General features: G+C 38.3%; 3 protein-coding genes across 3 annotated transcripts; 2 read left to right on the forward strand and 1 right to left on the reverse strand.

The window, feature by feature from the left end:
- Positions 1-414: 414 nt before the first annotated feature.
- On the forward strand, positions 415-3,447 carry LOC145484443 (putative skeletal organic matrix protein 5). The gene is made up of 4 exons (XM_081463066.1): positions 415-771; positions 860-902; positions 2,711-2,837; positions 2,915-3,447. Exons 1-4 carry the CDS (start codon positions 549-551, stop codon positions 3,437-3,439), a joined length of 918 nt encoding a protein of 305 aa, XP_081319192.1. The 5' UTR covers positions 415-548; the 3' UTR covers positions 3,440-3,447.
- Positions 3,448-4,381: 934 nt separating this feature from the next.
- Positions 4,382-14,698, reverse strand: LOC145484398 (DNA mismatch repair protein Mlh3-like). The gene is made up of 10 exons (XM_081463016.1): positions 11,647-14,698; positions 10,414-10,598; positions 9,893-10,049; positions 9,327-9,404; positions 8,556-8,848; positions 7,806-7,829; positions 7,023-7,101; positions 6,566-6,665; positions 5,946-6,003; positions 4,382-4,994 (listed from the first exon to the last, which is right to left on the reverse strand). Exons 1-10 carry the CDS (start codon positions 14,696-14,698, stop codon positions 4,944-4,946), a joined length of 4,077 nt encoding a protein of 1,358 aa, XP_081319142.1. The 3' UTR covers positions 4,382-4,943.
- On the forward strand, positions 14,663-18,546 carry LOC145484465 (uncharacterized). Its single transcript, XM_081463087.1, has 4 exons — positions 14,663-14,960; positions 15,057-15,075; positions 15,818-15,924; positions 16,838-18,546. The coding sequence occupies exons 1-4, from the start codon at positions 14,663-14,665 to the stop codon at positions 16,888-16,890; spliced, it is 477 nt and encodes a 158-aa protein (XP_081319213.1). The 3' UTR covers positions 16,891-18,546.
- Positions 18,547-18,667: the final 121 nt, after the last annotated feature.

Consider the following 18,667-nt stretch of genomic DNA (forward strand, 5'->3'; position numbering starts at 1 on the left):
GCTAGTTAGCCTAAATATTACTGACTCGACAGTTGTTAGCTCTCGATCATTGTAAGGGTTAAGTTAACCCTTACAAACACTCCTATCCCACATCGAATCTTACCCTTAGTGCCATTTTGTCAGTTTGTGTTCTTTTAAACACCCCTCTCCCACCACTCCAATATTGAAAATGAGGTTATGAAGGCCTTAATTCTAACTCAGCTCACTTCTAGTTTTTTAATGAAGGAAAACCGCTCGGAGATTAATCTTCAGACTACAAATTTCCTTTTTCTTCACGCTGTGACAGTGTGAGTGCAAGCAAAACTTACGCAAATTAAGTCACGCACGAAACAGACAGGGCGATCAAACACTGACACGAGCGTGTGATCACAGAGCAAACTTCCGGGTAAACTTGGACTAAGTTCATTGGACGAGGGCCGCAAGCAAGAAAATTATCGGGTTTGTAGACAATAGCTCCTTAGACATAAACAGGGGCAAAACTATGAGTCACAAGAAAGACTTCACACAATTCACTTGTGGAGCAAAACGTTATTCTACAAAACGCCAAAATGCGTTTGTCTTTTCGAGCTTGTTTTATCGCAATCTCGATTATACTGGGCGTGAATGCTGACAAATCTCCCCCATCTTGCCCCAAACCATACGACAAGATGACGGCCTGTAACCTGATTTGTAACATGATTCACGATTCGGACGCCAACAATGCCATGAAAATGCTGCAAACAAAACTGGAAAGCCTTACTTCAGTGATCAAGAAACCTTCTTCACATCCAGGTAAGAAATCTAATTTTGCCAGCATGTTTTCAACCTATTCTTGGATTGACGCATTTCGAAAATAACCGGAGTTTTATATTCTTTGCAGCTGTTCCCGCTTCTTCATGTAAGCAACAGTATGAAAAATACAAGTAAGTTGGTTTACACCTTGTATTTTGTTTCAAACTCACTACGGTTTTATTACAGACCTGATCAATCCTTCCTTAACCCCGCGGGTTTTGTCCAGCTCTCGAAGTTGGTACTTCGTAAAAATCGGGGCCGTTTGGTCAAAACCCGGTTAAGTTAACTCAGGGTTAGAGAGAATTTCGATTTTAAAATTAATTTGCAACTTTTCGATAAGTTTTTCTGTTTATTTGCTTTAATTGTCCTTCTGTTTTGAGTTTGAATAATTTCAAACTACAGTGAAAAGCATTTGTATCCAAGAAAAATTAATACATTCAGTTAAAATAACTTAGCGTTAACCGGCTTTCGAACAACCCGACCCTGGGTTCTAAATCAATATTTCCCTCCATGTCTATTTGAAAAATTAAAAAGCGCGTTCTCAATTGACGCACTCATTTCATTGCTGCGCTTCCAAAACAATGCGTTACACAGGCACGCAATACGTCCATAGGGCGACTTAAATTCTGCGCAATTTTGTGCACTCGACAGGGGGTACGTTTCCATTCCAACAATGAAAAACAACCATAATGTAGAGAGCAAATACTGTAATGTTGAGAGATGCATCTGTCAATTTTAGCAGTGCCTACTCCCCCACGCAAAACTTACTAACAAAAAAGACGGCAAATGCCCCACATCAGTCTCCAAAAGAAAACAACGGGTGAAAATGTAAAAATGCAGGAATCTGAAACAACATTACCTGCATTTGCTTTCGGTTTATTATTTTGTACAAGCACATTTCATTGGGTAAATTCAAATTGGTAAATTTAGACAATTTAATATTAAAATGTAAATGTTAAAAAAAAATCCTTAAATACGTGATTCTACATTCAAAAACGAAGAAAAAGAAGTGAAAAGACTTTTGTGAAACTGATCATGTCATAACATAGGCCTAAAATCAATTTATTCCCATTGATCCGCATTTGATCAAGATAATTGAGCAATAACATGTTTGACTACTCAAGAGCAAGACCAAAACCACAAAGGCGCCAAATGCCCCAGGGTTGTCCCATGGGTGGATAAATGCCTGCCCCAGGCATGCACTTCAAATTCCCCACCTGCTGGCTTAAAGCTCAAACAAATACCCACCTAATACCCAGCCATTAGAAGTTGATTGAAATGCATTTCTTTTCACTCATTACCTGTATCATTTTTATGATGAAATCACTTTTCGATGGCTACTGTACTTTAATAGGCCTTTTGCAAAACTTAGTGACGTGACCAATTATTAGGAGCATGTTCCAGTTGCCCAGAAAGAAGCATTCAGACTGGTGTTGTGAAACAGTGACATTTTATGCCAGTTTGAACATTTCAGAAATTTGAAGGTTTTGTGTGAAAGTGAGAGGACCTTGTAGTTAAATAAATTTACTATAATGCCGTATGTCTGTTAAATTAAAATCTCTAAAAAAGAGACACAGGTGCTACATATACACATGTAACAGCAAAAAATTGAAAGATCAGGAGGTTTAAAATTAACCATCATAGAGAATGGGAGCCCAGTTAGCCACATTTAGGGTTGGATTTTGTGGTAGTTTAAACATTTAAAAACTTTGAGGGACTTGTGATGAGAAACACTAGACCGTGACAAAATGGCGATGCTTAAACAAATCCCTTTATTTTCACATGCACACTCCCTTTTGAAATAATTTTTGGTCTGAAAATTTGAATGAAAATTCATTTCTGCAGGCTCTTTCTTCACAGAAATTAGGTAATGTGACTAACTTTTGCAAAAGGCCTATTAAATGGATGAGTTAACCACCATCACTTTGACTGCACACAGGTGGACAAAAAGTCAAGTGCTTCCACTGAAGTTTGGTTCACAAGAGATTCCTGTTTACTGTCACATGGGAGACTTTGGATGTGGAGATGGAGGATGGACGCTGGCCATGAAAATTGATGGCGCAAAGGTCTGCAACTCTCTATTATATTCTACCGGTAACCTTAACAAACTGCAGTTAGGTAACACATTCTTATTGTTTTTTAGAAAACATTCCACTATGATTCTCAGTTTTGGAGCAACCGAAATGCTTATAATCTTCCAGGAGGCAAGACTGGCTTTGACCTACAAGAGACCAAGTTACCGACCTACTGGAATACACCCTTCTCTAAGATCTGTCTTGGTATGAAGATCAGCCAACAGATCAAGTTCATCACCATGACCAAGCAGGCAAACTCTCTGTACTCACTGATTGCTGATGGGAAATACCGCAAAACCTCACTGGGTCGTAGCACATGGAAGTCTCTGATTGGCTCCTCAGCCTCATTGCAGACTGGGTGTAATAACGAAGGGTTTAATAATGTTGGAGGTTCTAAATCTTATGCTAGAGCAAGAATCGGCATCCTTGGAAATGACCAGAGAAATTGCAACACTTGTGATTCCAAAATTGGTTTTGGAATAGGAGGGGCGACAGATGACTCCAACACATGCGGAAACAATGCTATTAAGGGTTATACTGCAGATAATGGTCCCAAAAACATTAAAGCCATGGGATACATCTTAGTTCAGTAGAGGAACTAGCTTGTTCCTTGCTGTAGAAAAGGCCATCAATGCAATAAAGAATACTTGACATCTGACCACTTTTTACTGGTGTTCTTATTCTAAGTGACTGACTATCTGTCTGACTGACTGAGCGACTGAGCAACTGAATGACTACCCACTTGCCCACCTGCTTGCCTGACTCCTGAGACACCACCACCAATTTTTCTGGGAGTACCCCCTGGGGACGCACATGTACAGACGGACGGACGGATGGACAGATGGATGAACGCACTGATGACTGACTGACTGACTGACTGACTGACATGTGCACATCTGAATAAAAAATTAATCACATATGCTCAGGTCAACAGCTGGTCCCAAAACGTATGGAATTTTCACCGGTATAAGTGCCAAAAAACACTCAATTTTCAACCAGCAAATTTATTCGCAATTTTTGAAGTAACGAATTCATTGAAATTGATTGTTGTTTGAAAGATGGTTAACGCTACCCACGAGTTAAAGTATGAGTATTCATTTTTCCTTTGTAAAATTGTTTTCCCCTGGTTTTGTTTTGTATAGTTCAGGTTTGAGATTATTCAAACACAAACTGAAGGATCAACAATAGAAAACCTCACCAAAAAGGTTACAGAGCTGTAATCAAAATTCTTGCCAATCCTGGGTTAGCTTAATTGGGCTTTGAATAACCCGACCCTGAAGTGCTTCTGCTGCCACAGATATAGCCTACAATTTTGCAAGTTCTTCATTCTGTAATCCATGTCAAGATTACACAGTCTAAATCAACCTTGTTTCTTTGACTTACATGTATTAATCCCTATTCACACCTTCGCACCTTGGTTAAATATTAAATTGTTGTTCATTTTAGGGTGATTTGGTGTTTTTTAAAAAAGAGCCTTATATACATACAGTAGTGTGGTCAATTTTTTAATGTACCAACATTTATTAGAAAGAGCCAGCTTTCCTCTTCTAAAACAACATTTTTATCAATGATAATAAAACATACTTTTTCAAAATCCTTTCCAACTGTTGTACAGCAAAAAAGTACAAAAATGTGAAGAGAATATAGAGTGTGGGAAGAAAGAAGGAGAAAATATGGTTTGGTCATGCACAGTACATTAAATTACTGGCACATTAGCATACCAAAGGAAGTAATAATAAAATAACAATTAAACGATCATGGCAGGTAACACTGTCAATATGATAATTAACCAAAATTGAAATTAGAGTGAAATAAAATGATGCATTCTCTAAGTTGAAAACAAGTCCACACGGTATTTTTATAGTCTGTTTGCTGCACGTCTACCTCAGGTCTATAAGAGCCTGCAAAACTTTGCATACCTCATGGAAGATTCTTAAAAATACAGTAATGCTGTTTTGAAGACAGTTAAATAAGATGCTCTCTAATAAACCAACCCTCCCATTCCTTTTTGTTCCTTTCCACCAAGAAACAGTGAGTAAAAAAGCAACGATGCCAAGTCTTGTCATTATTGAGTCATAGTGTTCTTTACTAATTGTCTTATGATCTGGTGATGTGTAGCTTTGCTAGCCGTGGTCGACCCTCATTTTCCTGAAAGAAACAAAAAGTTAGAATGGTTTAAACAAATTTATTAGTTCTAGATACCATCCAAAATTCAAAAATTATCTGGGAGATTGTCAACGTTGCTCAAAGATGCATTGTCTCGATTCTCAGTGCCTAAACATGACCTACACAACAAGTAAAATGGTCCCCAAATTCCATGGAATAAATGTCATCAGCATCCCACATTACTGGGAAGCGCCTTGCAAGGGTACTCATTCCACGTTCGTGTGCTCCCTTTTGAGATTATTCTCTATTCTCTCTCTTTTTTTCATTTGTTATGATTTTAGATAAAGTTGTACATATATCTTCCCAATAAAGCTGATTAAAGATTACCAGTGCCCAAGATAATGCCAAAATCAGTTGGAAACTACATTGCATGACTTGTAATTGCAGTGTTTTTGTGCCTGGAAGGTTTAGCAACCCATGCTGCACACCAGAAGATTCAGTCTGTCTTCAGGAGAGCATGTTGGCATACTAGTATGAAGCAGGGTCATCATTAAGGGCTGTAACCTAAAACACACCGGTTATGGCTGAGAATGCTTGATTGCACGCCCTGTTCGGGCCAGGAGCCGCTGTGGAAGAGCATCACGACTCCCTGTGAGACTAGACTTGTAATGTAGCCACCCTACTGGGGATATTTGTTGTCTTAATGTTATGGGGTGCCAGAACATGTGCTTTTCGCTCGAAGAATTGTACTCATTGTTCGAAGCTAGTACTAGTTTTTCTTCAGATCATTAAAGGGATTGTTTACTGTTGTCAAGAGCAAAGGTTATTTCGTAGCCTGAACAGAACAGGCCCAAAACACCCCAAATTACTGAGATCCAAGGACTAAATTCGCTTGCAACAAGTGTACACTTTCCTTTCTCACATTTTCACTTGTAGTGCATAATTTATTGTTAGCATGTGTTTCCATTTCCACTGACTCTTTCCTATAATTACCTTGAAGTTCATTTTGTTTCCCAAGAACTTGAGATCAACCAATGGTATAATAGAGGGCCTGTGGAAACAACACCAAACCATGTAGTTATAAATCTACATGAACTGAAATTGTAAATATTATAACAAGCAAGCTACAGTGTATGTCCTGTAGCATCAAAACTGACATAATCTTGCAGACACTTTCTAATATCAAAGGCCTCCTGAAACTGAAATTTACTTCCTTTTTGTGAACTGGTGAAACCAACTAACATTAGTCAAGAGTGGTTTTCATTTGAGTGTCGAAAAGCAATTGGTTTTGCATCAACTATGCTACATGCGTCACTTTTCCATTCAATCAGAGGTAAAACCAAAACCAATCGTAACTCATTTGTACAAGTCCTGTTTATGTCAGTTACATGAATGGGCAATTATTTTAAGTTCTGATTGGTTCACTGGATTGTCTGTGCCCTTTGTGATTGGTCAGAGTGATTATTTTGGGTTTGGTTTAACAATACTCACTTGAAAACCCCTCTAAATCACCCCTCATTTCTCTTGTACTTCACAGTTGTTGCTTTTGCACCCACCATGCAAACAGGTTGGGGCATCAAAAGGATCAGCGATAAGATGGTCACTCCACTCACCTGCCATGAGCACACTGAAAAGGTAACTGACACTTGGACAGACACTTGATGAGCTCCTGACACTCACTTCTACCAAGAGGCTCCCCAAACTTTACAGCACCTGAACAACAAAAGACACCTAAGGTTTAAATAAGGATAAAATCCCAATTAGTTGGAGTATGGCTACATTGATGTGCGACGTCCTCGTCATTTTTTGCTAGCCATGTTGTCCATGAAAAAAGAGTTGAATGGTTTTGTAAGTTTAGGCATGCATGTGGTTCTGTTCGTACAGAACTTTATGGTGCTCTGCTTGGCAGCTCTTTGGTCTGCCAGAGCTCTGCTATTAAGGTTTGAAAATACATGCACAGGTGGTACACTGACATTTGAGCTTTGCATAGTTGCATACACATGTACATGTAAGAAACAAAGATGCCAGGAGAATAGTTTAAAACAAGACAGGTGTAAGTGGTTTTTATACCATGGCATGCCTGGGAGCTGATCACTTGAGAGATGACTTTAGGAATCACTGCTGGTACTCCATGTGTGCTTGTAAGATGCTGTTAAGAAGGGTTAAGAGATGTTATTCATTGTATAATGTACAATTTAAATGTTTTCGACCATAAAAATATTTCAGTTTTAATTAACAGAAACACCCAGCCCTGGTCATTCAAAGGGCAGATAATGATATCTGTCAAAACAAAATAAGTGCACATAAGTGTTAACAATTTCAGCTGGTAAAGTAGCCCATGCTGCTGGTGTTTAGTGATTTTTATATCGTGTGACTAGGAGTACAGGTAATTACTTCCTAACATAATTGTCTGGTTGCCCTGACAATAAGCAGATGCCCACTGATCCTCCTGGTTTGCAAGAGGTACTATGCAGGAGAAGCCTCTTGCACCAGAACACAAATTTCTACAACTTCAACCTTACATGTAACCTAGACCCCTTGCTGATTGTAAAAGTTGAAAATTTTAAGTGTATTTTCAAGGAATAAGTTTTAATTACATTTTTCCTGGTTTCTGACAAACAAATGCCCAATCACTTGTGAACAAGTTGAGGAAGGGATTCATTGTCCACCAATGACTGGTAAAACTGCTTGCTTGACACCTTTATGTGGCATTTTCCGATAAAGAGTGGCAGTGTTGATCCATCAGAGCACAAGAGCTGGAAACTGATATCAGCCACCTTAATTAATGATGCAAACTACCTCATCCATAATCGCTGTTATACCACTAACTCCAGACATTCTGTCAATACTTACTTCAAGATGCTCCCTGATCAGCCCCTAATAAGAAATAAAATAACATAATATACATTGAAGAAAGTACATGTACCCATTAAGTTGTGTCAATGCTTATCAAAGGGAAAATAACTTAGCCACTTTTTGACAAAAGATGTATTATTACATGTAGACTATCGCATTTTTTGAAAACTTTACAGAAACAATATGGGTAATAATCAGACACTGTTATCATCTTGCAAATGTAAATGTAGATCTAAGATGTCACTGGTTTCTGTCTCAGTTGGCTTGAAATGATAGGAGCATTGAGCTACATATACTACTACTAAGGTTACTTTCATGAAGTATTTTTTGTCATAGATTGTCAGTGACTTTGTCCATCGTCATAAATGGTAAAGTAAGTCACAGACAATTCAGTACTCAAGATCAGTCACAATGGAGTGGACAGTACGATAGGCCAACTTTCTTTCCATTACAGAACTTTTTCATACAGTTACAAGTAAAGATCACCAAATGATTAGCACAAATTTAGGTCTGTAACGCTCAGTTGTAACAAAAGGTCGGCTAAAATAAATGCTAGACTTCAAATGGACATTGGTACCTTGACCAAGCACCAGGAGTCTTGATTCAACAGTCAATCTAACTTATATACATTCATCATTTACTTCAACCAAACATTTTCAAATACTTTATGAAAGTCAAGGAATATGGTATACCACAGAGACATAAAATTAATGTAGAAAGAATGTCAGTGATTAACATTACATTTACCTTTACTTTACTGATGGCAACTGAAGGCCTTCCACGTTTCACTTCTGATACCTCCCGCTCCACAAACACTGATGGTACACCATGTACAAGGATCACTGTCTCCTGTGAGACTTGTGAAGATTCACTGATCACAAAGCGTATTCCAATACGCTCAATTTCAGTCTGAAATGTTTTTAACAGTTGCACTTCTTCTGGAAACAAGGTAAATTCTAAAGGAGGTGAGACTGAGGACGATTTTATGCAAGGTTTGTCTCTATTCCAGCATATACCTGTATCATCATCTTCAAAGAGTTCTATAAATTAACACAGAAAATACAGTACATACATCTCTAGTTATTAACCAAGCACGAGAGCCGTACTGGGAGAATATTAACCAGGCTGAGGTCCTGACATTATGGACTGAGCACAGCAAGATCCAAACAAAAAGACCAAGGGCAAACATATATTTCCCTGAAGGGTTCCAAGCAAGCTTGGTGAATAAGAGATTTGTTACAAAAATCCACTATCACAGATTGGAAATACATTCTGTACACCATAATAATTGTGATTCTGATAAAAGATCTGCTTTAACATACATGTACACTCCAATTTATTGCTCTCAATAGAAAAAGAAAGAAAGAAACGCAGAAGAGAAAGAAAACAAATCTCTCGTACATATAATAATAAATCTTACAGAAAAATAAGCTCAAAAAATTATAAGTGACAAAACATCTGAGGGTGGTTGCAGCAACTTGCCTTGAAATATTCATGTTGTTTTGCAGCTGTGCGTACCTGATTGTAGATGTTCTAATCGAACTCGCTCATGAGCAGCATGTTGATCCACTAACACCAGCAAGCCATTGTTTTCTCCTACAAGGATGAAGAAAAGGAGACAAGTGAGTCACAAAATGATTACCACATTTTTGAGGGTGTGTTTAAAACATGAAATGGCGAAATAACAAAATGACAAAATGGCACTTAACAGTTAGCCTCAATAGTGCTTTCGTTAGCCTAAATAGCACTCAGGTTAACCTAAATACAGTCATGTATCAGAAGTTGGCTCTCAATAACTATATGGGTTAACCCTTACAGACAACCGTATCCCACATTGACTCTTATCCTTGATGCCATTTCATCATTTCACTATTCCGTGTTTTAAACATGTCCTCTTTTTGAGTCAGTAATTATGTAACCTGCCATCAGGCATTGCTTTTTTTCAGGATTTCAGTAGAACTGAATGATGTTATTGGCCCATAGTGTTCCCAATGCAAACTTTGGAAATTTGCCACATTTCCACTTTTCCATGCTTACACATAGGGGATACATGGTAAGTTCACTCTTAAAGGAAACAATCTCACCTTCTTGTGAAACTACCCCGACAATAAACTTCTCATCCAGCTGTCGCAGTACTCGCATGCTTGTCAGCATATCTCTTGTGAAGCAATATGGGTGAACCACGTTGTGAACTAAGACCTGTGTCTTATCGCTGGCTGCTTTGTTGATCTTCATTATATCCTTGCAAAATATATACAATAAAAACACTGATTTTCAAGAATAAGCAATAATGTGAAAACTAAAATAATTAATGTAGTCTTAGGAAATAAAGCAAAAGGAAGGGAGGATTGAAGACCGGAAATCTAGTGCACAGCAGGACCATTACCACAAAAATTATGACTGAGGCACTGTCCATGGTTAAATTCTCTTTGTAGGGACAGTGCAAATGAGAACTTACAAGGTTTAATGTGTGAAAAAGGCCAACATCATTTAAAATGAAATTTTACTCAAAGTGATGCACAGTAGTGTTCACTTGATCTCATTGACAAAAGTAAATGCTTTAATTTATGTGCCACTTTACCCATTCCTGTCGATGTGATCTCACCTTTTCTGGTGCAGTAAACACAGGATTCTGCCAAGAACCGAGCAGTTGTGCCACAGTTTTGCTTCTGTTATTTAACACATCTCGTTCGTAAGCTTGCAACATGTTGGCATCCTTCCATTTGCAGAGCTTTTCTTTCTGTTCTAAGTGTTCCTTGTATAGATCATTCAACTGAGACATAGGCAAGTCTGTAATGATAAACTGACCTTAATATTACATCAATGAATGAAGAGGGTGGGAAAGAGAAGGCAACAGGGCAATAAGTAGAGAAAGTCTAAAGGAGTGACAAAGTAGTCTAGATGTACATGTTTACAAACTTTTTTCCAACCTCCTGATTATTTACTTAAGGCAACTTACAAGATGAATACTATTTTCCTTGGCAAAAGTGTCAAGGAAAAAAAAATGCTCTTGATGTTTTAAACCTCCCAGTGTGATTTTTCAAACCACTTTGAATTCCGTGCCCCAAAGTATAAAGTCTACAAACTGGGATTGCACTGTAATTTTGCAAAATAACTGAACAACTGAATCCTTCACCAAGTTACACACACAACTTGGGATACTATGTATACTAAAAAATGTCCTCGAGAAACCCCTGAGGCCCTGACCCTCCCTAAGATAGGTTATGAGTCCTTTGTACGTTTTCCCTGAGTAGGATTCTGGGTAGGTCTCATCCCCATTTTGACTGTACTCATTTATAAACCTAGACTATGAGAAGCCTGAGGGTGTGGTGGCCTCATGGTTAGTACGCTTGACTCCAGACAAAGCAATCCAGGTTCGGGTCCTGGCTGGGGACATTGTGTTGTGATCTTGGGCAAGACACTTTTACTCAGGGTGCCTCTCTCCACCCAGGTGTACAAATGGGTAACAGCCAATTTAATGCTGGGGGTAACCCTGTGATGTACTAGCATCCCATCCAGTGGGGAGTAGAAATACTCACTTCATGCTACAGAAACTGGGAAAAGCTCCGGCCTGATGCGCCACTTGACTCATATGCAGACTTAACCTTTTTTACCCACGAGAAGCACTGTGAGTAAAGTGTCTTGCCCAAGAACATTAATCAGTGACCCCCAACCAGCAGACAGGAACTGGACCTCAAGTCCAACTGAACATTAGGCCAGTGCATCTACCACTGAAAGTATTTTGTAACATGTATCGCATACAAGTCAAGTCAGAAATCAAGTATTACCATTAGTTTTACAAAACAGTAGGTTCGCCAATGACATTATGTGTACATACCTTGAGAACACAGAACACCATTTCCATCATCACAAACAGATTTTTGCTGTCTTCGGTCCCCTCGTGGAAGCCATGGAGTGCATGAAAATGACAAGTGGGAAGCACATGGGTGTGGCAAGTGCTGGGAACAGTGTTTTCCTATCTCATTAGCTTCAGGTACAATCTGCCCAAAGCAGTCATCATCTTTAATGCTAAATCTGCAGGGAGCTTGAAAAGATGAGTGCCCAGTTCGAGTGTTGATGAAGACTTTTTTTCCAAGTAGCACATCAAATGTACAATGCCAGTCCTCATTGGGAAAGTTTGTTCTTTCATCAATGTCATTATTATCAACTGATATTAATTTAGGCTCTGAGTTTGACTCTGCCATCACTGAGCAATGATTTTCATCCTGCTCCAGAAACACTTCATTTCCTTCGCTCTCTTTCTGAACACAGTCAAAATATTCTGTACGTTTGTGTGCATTCCTTTGTTTTGCAGTAACATTTAAGTTTGAACCCACACAGCTTAGACTGTCATGTTCTTCACAATACTTGTTTTCAGTGCTAAATCTTGTCCCACACATTTGGCCCCCAGAATCTCCCAAACATGGTTGGATGAAATTGTTAGAATGATCTGTCTCAAAGGTCTTGTCAATTGGCACAGACAAACCAGAAATGGAAGCATCGCAGTTAACTTCACTGTTGTATATGGCAGTATTTGACAATGTGCATGTACCAGTTCGAGTCACAATATTATCACCAGAGGTTGCCGAAAGCTTACTGCTACAATTATCTTCAGGCTTGTGTGTATTGTGGCTACAGTTTGTATCACAATCCCTACCTTCTCCAACCTTAACATTAGCTAATAATTGTCCTGCGTTATTGCAACCACATCTAACTCTTCTTTGACAGCCTCTGTGTAATGTGATGAGTTTTCTATTCTTTGATGGCAATGCCAGCTCAGCTACAGATGTTTCCTTGCTGCTCTGATGTCTCTTTCTTGTGCACTGCCCTTTCAGTGTGATAGGGCGTGGAGAAGTAAATGCCGGCATTGTGAAAGTTCTTGCTTTGTTAATCTTTGTGCTAGAGGTTTTAGTTCTTCTACGTAATGCAACAGAGGGCTCTGGGTCATGACTTCTGCTTGACAGAGGTGTAAATCTTTCCAATTTAGATGAGTGAACAAAACCATTGCTTTTTACCGGCAGACAGTCAGGTTTCTCAACAGAGACTGATAAACCCAAGACCTCATCACATGTAGTTCTTGTGAATGTACTAGAAGTACATACTCTACCATTACCATTCTTGCTTGAGAGGTCATTCAAAAGAGTTGTTGTATGGTGCCCGACACCATTATCACCAGAATGACTGGAAGAAATGTGTTCCAGGTCACTTAGAACACAACAATTGCTGACATCTGACAATGCGCATACAAGATCTGCAGTTGCACATATATCATCTGTTTCATTTTGAACCTCTTTGACAGCGACTGATTTAGTAATTGAGGCACAGCCTTCTGCGTGAGGTACATGGCATGTCTTGTCATTACAAGCAACTTGCTTTGTACTTTCATTCAAGTGTTTTGCATCTTTGTTGGTGCAAAAAGAGAAATGTTTGTCTACATTTATTGTCACAGTATCTGAGACTGCTACTCTTGAAACAGACTCAGAACCCAAAGCTGTGAGATCTCCAGAAATAAAATCATTTGAGGTTGCCTTAGCATCACAATTGATGTGACTGAGTTTTCTATCAGAATGTAAAAAATCTGAAAGCCCTTTCTCAATGCAGCTAGAAGTTTTCTCTTGGCTCACACATTCCCTTTTTGACCTAAACACAGTGGAGGAGTGTAGACTTTTCTTCACATTACTCGTTTCAATCTCTCTTTTGTACTCAAAAGCCTCAAGATTTGTGGGGCGCCATGAATCCCCTGAGTGACAGTCGTCATCATTAGCTTCCGATTCTGTTGAGTTTGCAGAATCATCAAAGTTTAAAATCAAATTGTTTTTAATTAGAAATTCTTCAATACATCTTTTTGTGCAATAGAGGACTTTGTCCCAGTCCTGAAATTCAATCAAAGTCTTTGCTGGTTCAAGGCAAATGTCAAATTCAGTGACAAGACACTCTATGTTGAGGACAAAAATGCCATATTTGTCAACAATCTTTCCATGTTGAGGACTTGTTGTTTTAGTCTGATAACCTTCTGATCTGATACTTTCTTTAACCTCAACCAAAGGCAATTTTCTTAAAAGCTCGGATTTCCCAAGAATGTTATTAACCAGCTTGTGAATACTTGTCTTCAATAGCAGACGGCCATTGACAAACAAAAATTGCAAGCTCTTACTGTGGTGAGTGTCAGTTGAAATGAGACCTGAAACTTTGAAATTCTTGTGCTCAAATGTGACTGGCTGCAGATTCTTGGATCTTTGATTACCAAACAGCTGAGAGAAAGTGGAGACAACCGACTTGCAGACATGAGTTTGCAGGCATTTTGAACCAGTTGAATCATTAATTAACAAGAATGATGTCTTAGGGTGAATGAGAGCAATGGATGCAATTCTGTGCCGAACACGTTCAAAATCAAGAATTTCAGAGACGGTTTTCCGCCTTACTGGAAGGTTTGCGAAAATGCCATGAATTGTTACACTTGTTCCAGCGCTAGTTCTTGGAAATCTAGACTCTGTGAGTTCCAGAACTTGCGAATTTCGAAAGATTTTGCAGTAAGTGTGATAAGAAGACCGGTGGCGAGTGACTAATTCTAGCACATCGCACATCTCACGTAAGCTTGCAAGCGCTTCTCCTCTGAATCCGTAAAAACTCAGCTGTTGCAGATCTTCAAGAACGTGGCATTTACTACTCGAGTATCGTTCTCCGACAGATTTCAGATCACCAAAGGCGATTCCATTACCATTGTCAGACACTTGAATCTTGAAATTAGGGATGTCTATTCGAACTGTTATGCAGGAAGCTTCAGCATCCAGGCTGTTCAAAATAAGTTCTTCCACACACTGCGTCAGGTTTGTGATAGCGACCCCTGATCTCAAATGGGAACGTACTTCTTCCTGCAAAGGGCGGATCATTCTTGGAGAGCTGAGCAGTTACTTCAGTTATTCGACATCAGTAATCTAATTAGTCAAATGAGTTTCTCTTCTTATGTTAGAAGTAAACAAAAACATAAGCTTATCAAGTTAAAATTGTCTTTGGGACGCGCCATATTGAAACTCTTTCGCGCGATATCCCGTAGACCTTTGCGGTTTCTAAAAAAGTATACTTTTCATGGACTCTTACATGACCCATTAAGGATCACCATCTTAGGTTCTTGCATTTTCCAAAAGCAAAGAAGTAAGCTATTTTTTGCTGCTTTTTTCCTTTTAAATGTCACTGGATTCTAAGCTTATTCTTGTCTTTTGCTAATTTTCGGTTTACTTTCGATTTCAGTGGTAAAGTCAAAATCAAAGTAAGTGGCTAGTCTTTGCAAACCACACTACTGTAGGCGAGCCTCTAGGTTCACGGCTATGTTTGACGACCTTATTACGATTTGCTACAGTTGTGAGGGATAATGTTAGCTGAAACCCCAGCTGCTTAAGTTTGAATCTTTTGCTTTACAGAAGAATACACAACCGTGTATTTGCACTCTAAGAGGAGTACAGTTTAATGCTTCGTTCTGCAAAGCACATGCGTTGCGTCTACCAGAGTGTTCTGCAATAATGCAGAAGACTTAAGAATGATATACTGAAATTGAAATTTCTACGGTAATGTAGATGGGAAGTAGGGGTCTGTTGTTGAACTATGTCATATTCATTCACATTTACTCTTATCTCTTCACAATACAAAGTAATTCCTCAAGCAGGGGTAGGGGTTGGAGTGTTAGAGGGAACTTGGTACCAGTTCTTGAGACGTAGACCTACAGTTAAATACCCCTTTTTATGGTTAATTTGTCTTATTTAATTCAACGCGGATGCAAGGCAATTTCGGACAGACTACAAAACTGCCAGAAACTGCCTCACACCTCTTGGCAACTCAGTGTCTGAAAAGTTTCATACATGTCATGGATTTTCAGTATTGTGGGAAATCTCTCATAACACAAAACAGCATTCAAAGAACTCTGTTTACACATGTTGCACAGATCTTAGCATAACTGCAAATTTTGTGTTCTCCTCTGAAAGTTTTTCAATCTTGACTCTGTTATTTCTCTTTAGACGTATAATTGTACGCCTTGTTAGCATGGCTGGGACAGGGTATTACTACATGATGACAAGAAACAGACTTAAACCCAAGCTGGAGTTTATGAAACATGATCCTATTGGTAGGCAACAGTTTAAGAATCACATGTGTTCCAGACAAAGGAGAGTAAAAATGCAACCAAACTGATACATGTACATGATCTGAAAAGCCAAAAGCAAATTTAAACCACTTGCACATACCTACCGGTGTTTGTGGGTCCAACATAGGTTTGGTGGGATGCAGGATAAGAGAAAAAATGAAGGCAGGATGTAGAATGACAGAAAATTTAATGGCAGGACACAGGATAAAAATACTTTGGTGGGAGCAGGATTTTCTCATTTTGATCAGGGAGATGCAGGTTATGGGATGATAACAGAAAATCATGTGTTATGTGGAGAACTGCATCTTCAACCAGGCCAGATCAAGAGAAACATTCTGATTGTGGAAGGATTGAGCTAAAATAGAGGCCAGATGCAGGAGTGAAAAAGTCTATGTTGGACCCTCTTAGACTTCTCAGAAATGCTACTACTAATTTTAAGCCTAAGCTGTCAGCTCCTACTGGATGTATAGACCAAATGGTATTCTACATATATTTATTCATAATTAGAATATTGCATATCCATGGTAAGGAAATCTCTCAGGCAAATTGTGAAGCCTCTGGAAATATCTATAATTATGTGAAAACTGTTTTGTCACAAAAAATACAAAAAGCAAAAAGAAAACAATTTATCTGCCATTTGTTTAGTCAGTTTTCTGTGGCAGTAGTCTGTATTGTGAGAATTTAGGGACGCTTCACATTTGGAAAATAACTGAATTGACAAAAATCAGATTAAACATTTTGGCTGTTTAAATGGGATAATATGGAGCTACCTAATAATAATTATATATTAACAAAGACTGACTGTCTGATGGAGGGACAGACAGACAGACAGACAGAAAACATTATTCTGATATAAATCTTGTTTACCATGTCACATCCCTTTTTTGTTCCCTAGTGAACAAGCATGTGCTATTTGTGGAACAAAAGGTCAAGAAGGGCAAGCAATAAGCACTGGAAACATAGACAGACAACATAGAAACATTCATATATGCAGAATAAGCTAGCATCATCATCTTAAAACTTTGGACGTGTGCCTCAAGCAGCAGAAAAGAAAATATATCCATAGTGTTTGAGGATTGCCATGTTACCACAAGATGTTATTTAACAAAGCAAAGATATATACACCTGAGACTAAAGAATTTTTTTATTCTTGGTAATTTAACATAGTGAAATGCAAGGACCATATCTAGGTTATCAATGAATAATTCATGAACTGGTTTTCAGTACTCTAAGAGTGTGTGATTAACCAGGATCCTAGGTATACAATAGTAATCTGTGAAGTTTTGTAAAGATTGTTTATATTCAATACTTTCAATGCCACTTATCTGTAACATGAACACTAAGTGTGATATATATGAACAATAATCTCCATTAATTTGGTGCGAAAATATGCTCAGATATTTGTCCGCAGACATTATCTGCTCTAAGAAGCAAACAATTTTCTGCGAGTGTAGCTTGAAGAAATCTGTGAGCTTTGAGGAACAGATAATGTCCAAGGACGCTTATCCTAGCATATTTTCATGCCAAATAGAGGCTGTGTTTATTATCCTTCAAGTATTTTTTGCAACATGTGCAGTTTTTAAAATTGGGGAATATCACTCGGATATTCGTCAGCATTAACTGCGGCATATTTAGTTGTGTGACGTGTTTAGACCAATCATGTGCAAGCAAAATATTTGGAATAGTTTAAGTCAAAGCCAGCCTCCCTTTAGTGTGTGAGAACTTCACTCTTTGCCATTTTTTGCAAGCCCAGGCAGCATGAAAAGCATTTAACTCCTAAACCCTAGCAGGTGAAACCTTGCTTAAAGCAGCTATTTAAAATAAGAGCTATTCAGGAGTACTTCATTTGGTATTGTTCATTGTTGCTTCATTCACTGTACAATTCACCGTTATCAAAGTATCAGTGGACACTTTAGTCACAATTTAATTCCATTCATCGGTAATTACTTCGAAACCTAGAAATATATACAGGTGCAAACAAACATGAAACTAAATGAAGAAAAGCAAAGTGAAGTTCGATGCCTCATGACTAACACTTACCCAGTAGCTCAAGAGAGTTATAGCAAAACAAAACTACAACTCAAAATCTACAGTAACCATTACAAGAACGCTGATTGCGAAAAACTGATAGAATATGCTAATACGTTAACTGCAATTATTCATGCATATCTAAGCATGTGCAGGCTCAAAATAACACTTTCTTTTGTGAACGAAACAATCATGCTTTTTCAAACTCATAAATAATTTATCAAAGTGATGACCATGACAGTGTTTGGATGTCTGATCTCAATTAGCACAGTTTTTTTTCTCCCGCGTTTTAGTTTCGATTGAGACAATAATATTGAACACTCAAGACAGTGTTTGAAGTTTGTCAAATATACTCTGCTGCACATCATACTTTCAACTCTCCACTCCATCTTTGAAAATGTGGTCTTTTGTGTTTATATATTATATACAAGGTTCAAATTGTTGTTGATAGCTTTCAAAGACACACACTTTTGTGATTTGTAAGAAAGGAACTTGACACAAATTTAATTTAAGCTCCATGTTTATTATGAACAGTTAAAGTTTCTGAGAAAATAAGATTAAACTAACTAGTGCTGAGTCTCATTCCATTAGTTATTTTTAATCAATACCACCTCCTACCCAGCACAGTACCTGTTTTTTGTAGGAAGCCATTTAAATCTAAATTTTTAAGTAGATTTAGACCAAAATATTATATGTC

Source organism: Orbicella franksi, chromosome 4, assembly GCF_964199315.1.
Source record: "Orbicella franksi chromosome 4, jaOrbFran1.1, whole genome shotgun sequence".
Lineage (NCBI taxonomy): Eukaryota > Metazoa > Cnidaria > Anthozoa > Scleractinia > Merulinidae > Orbicella > Orbicella franksi.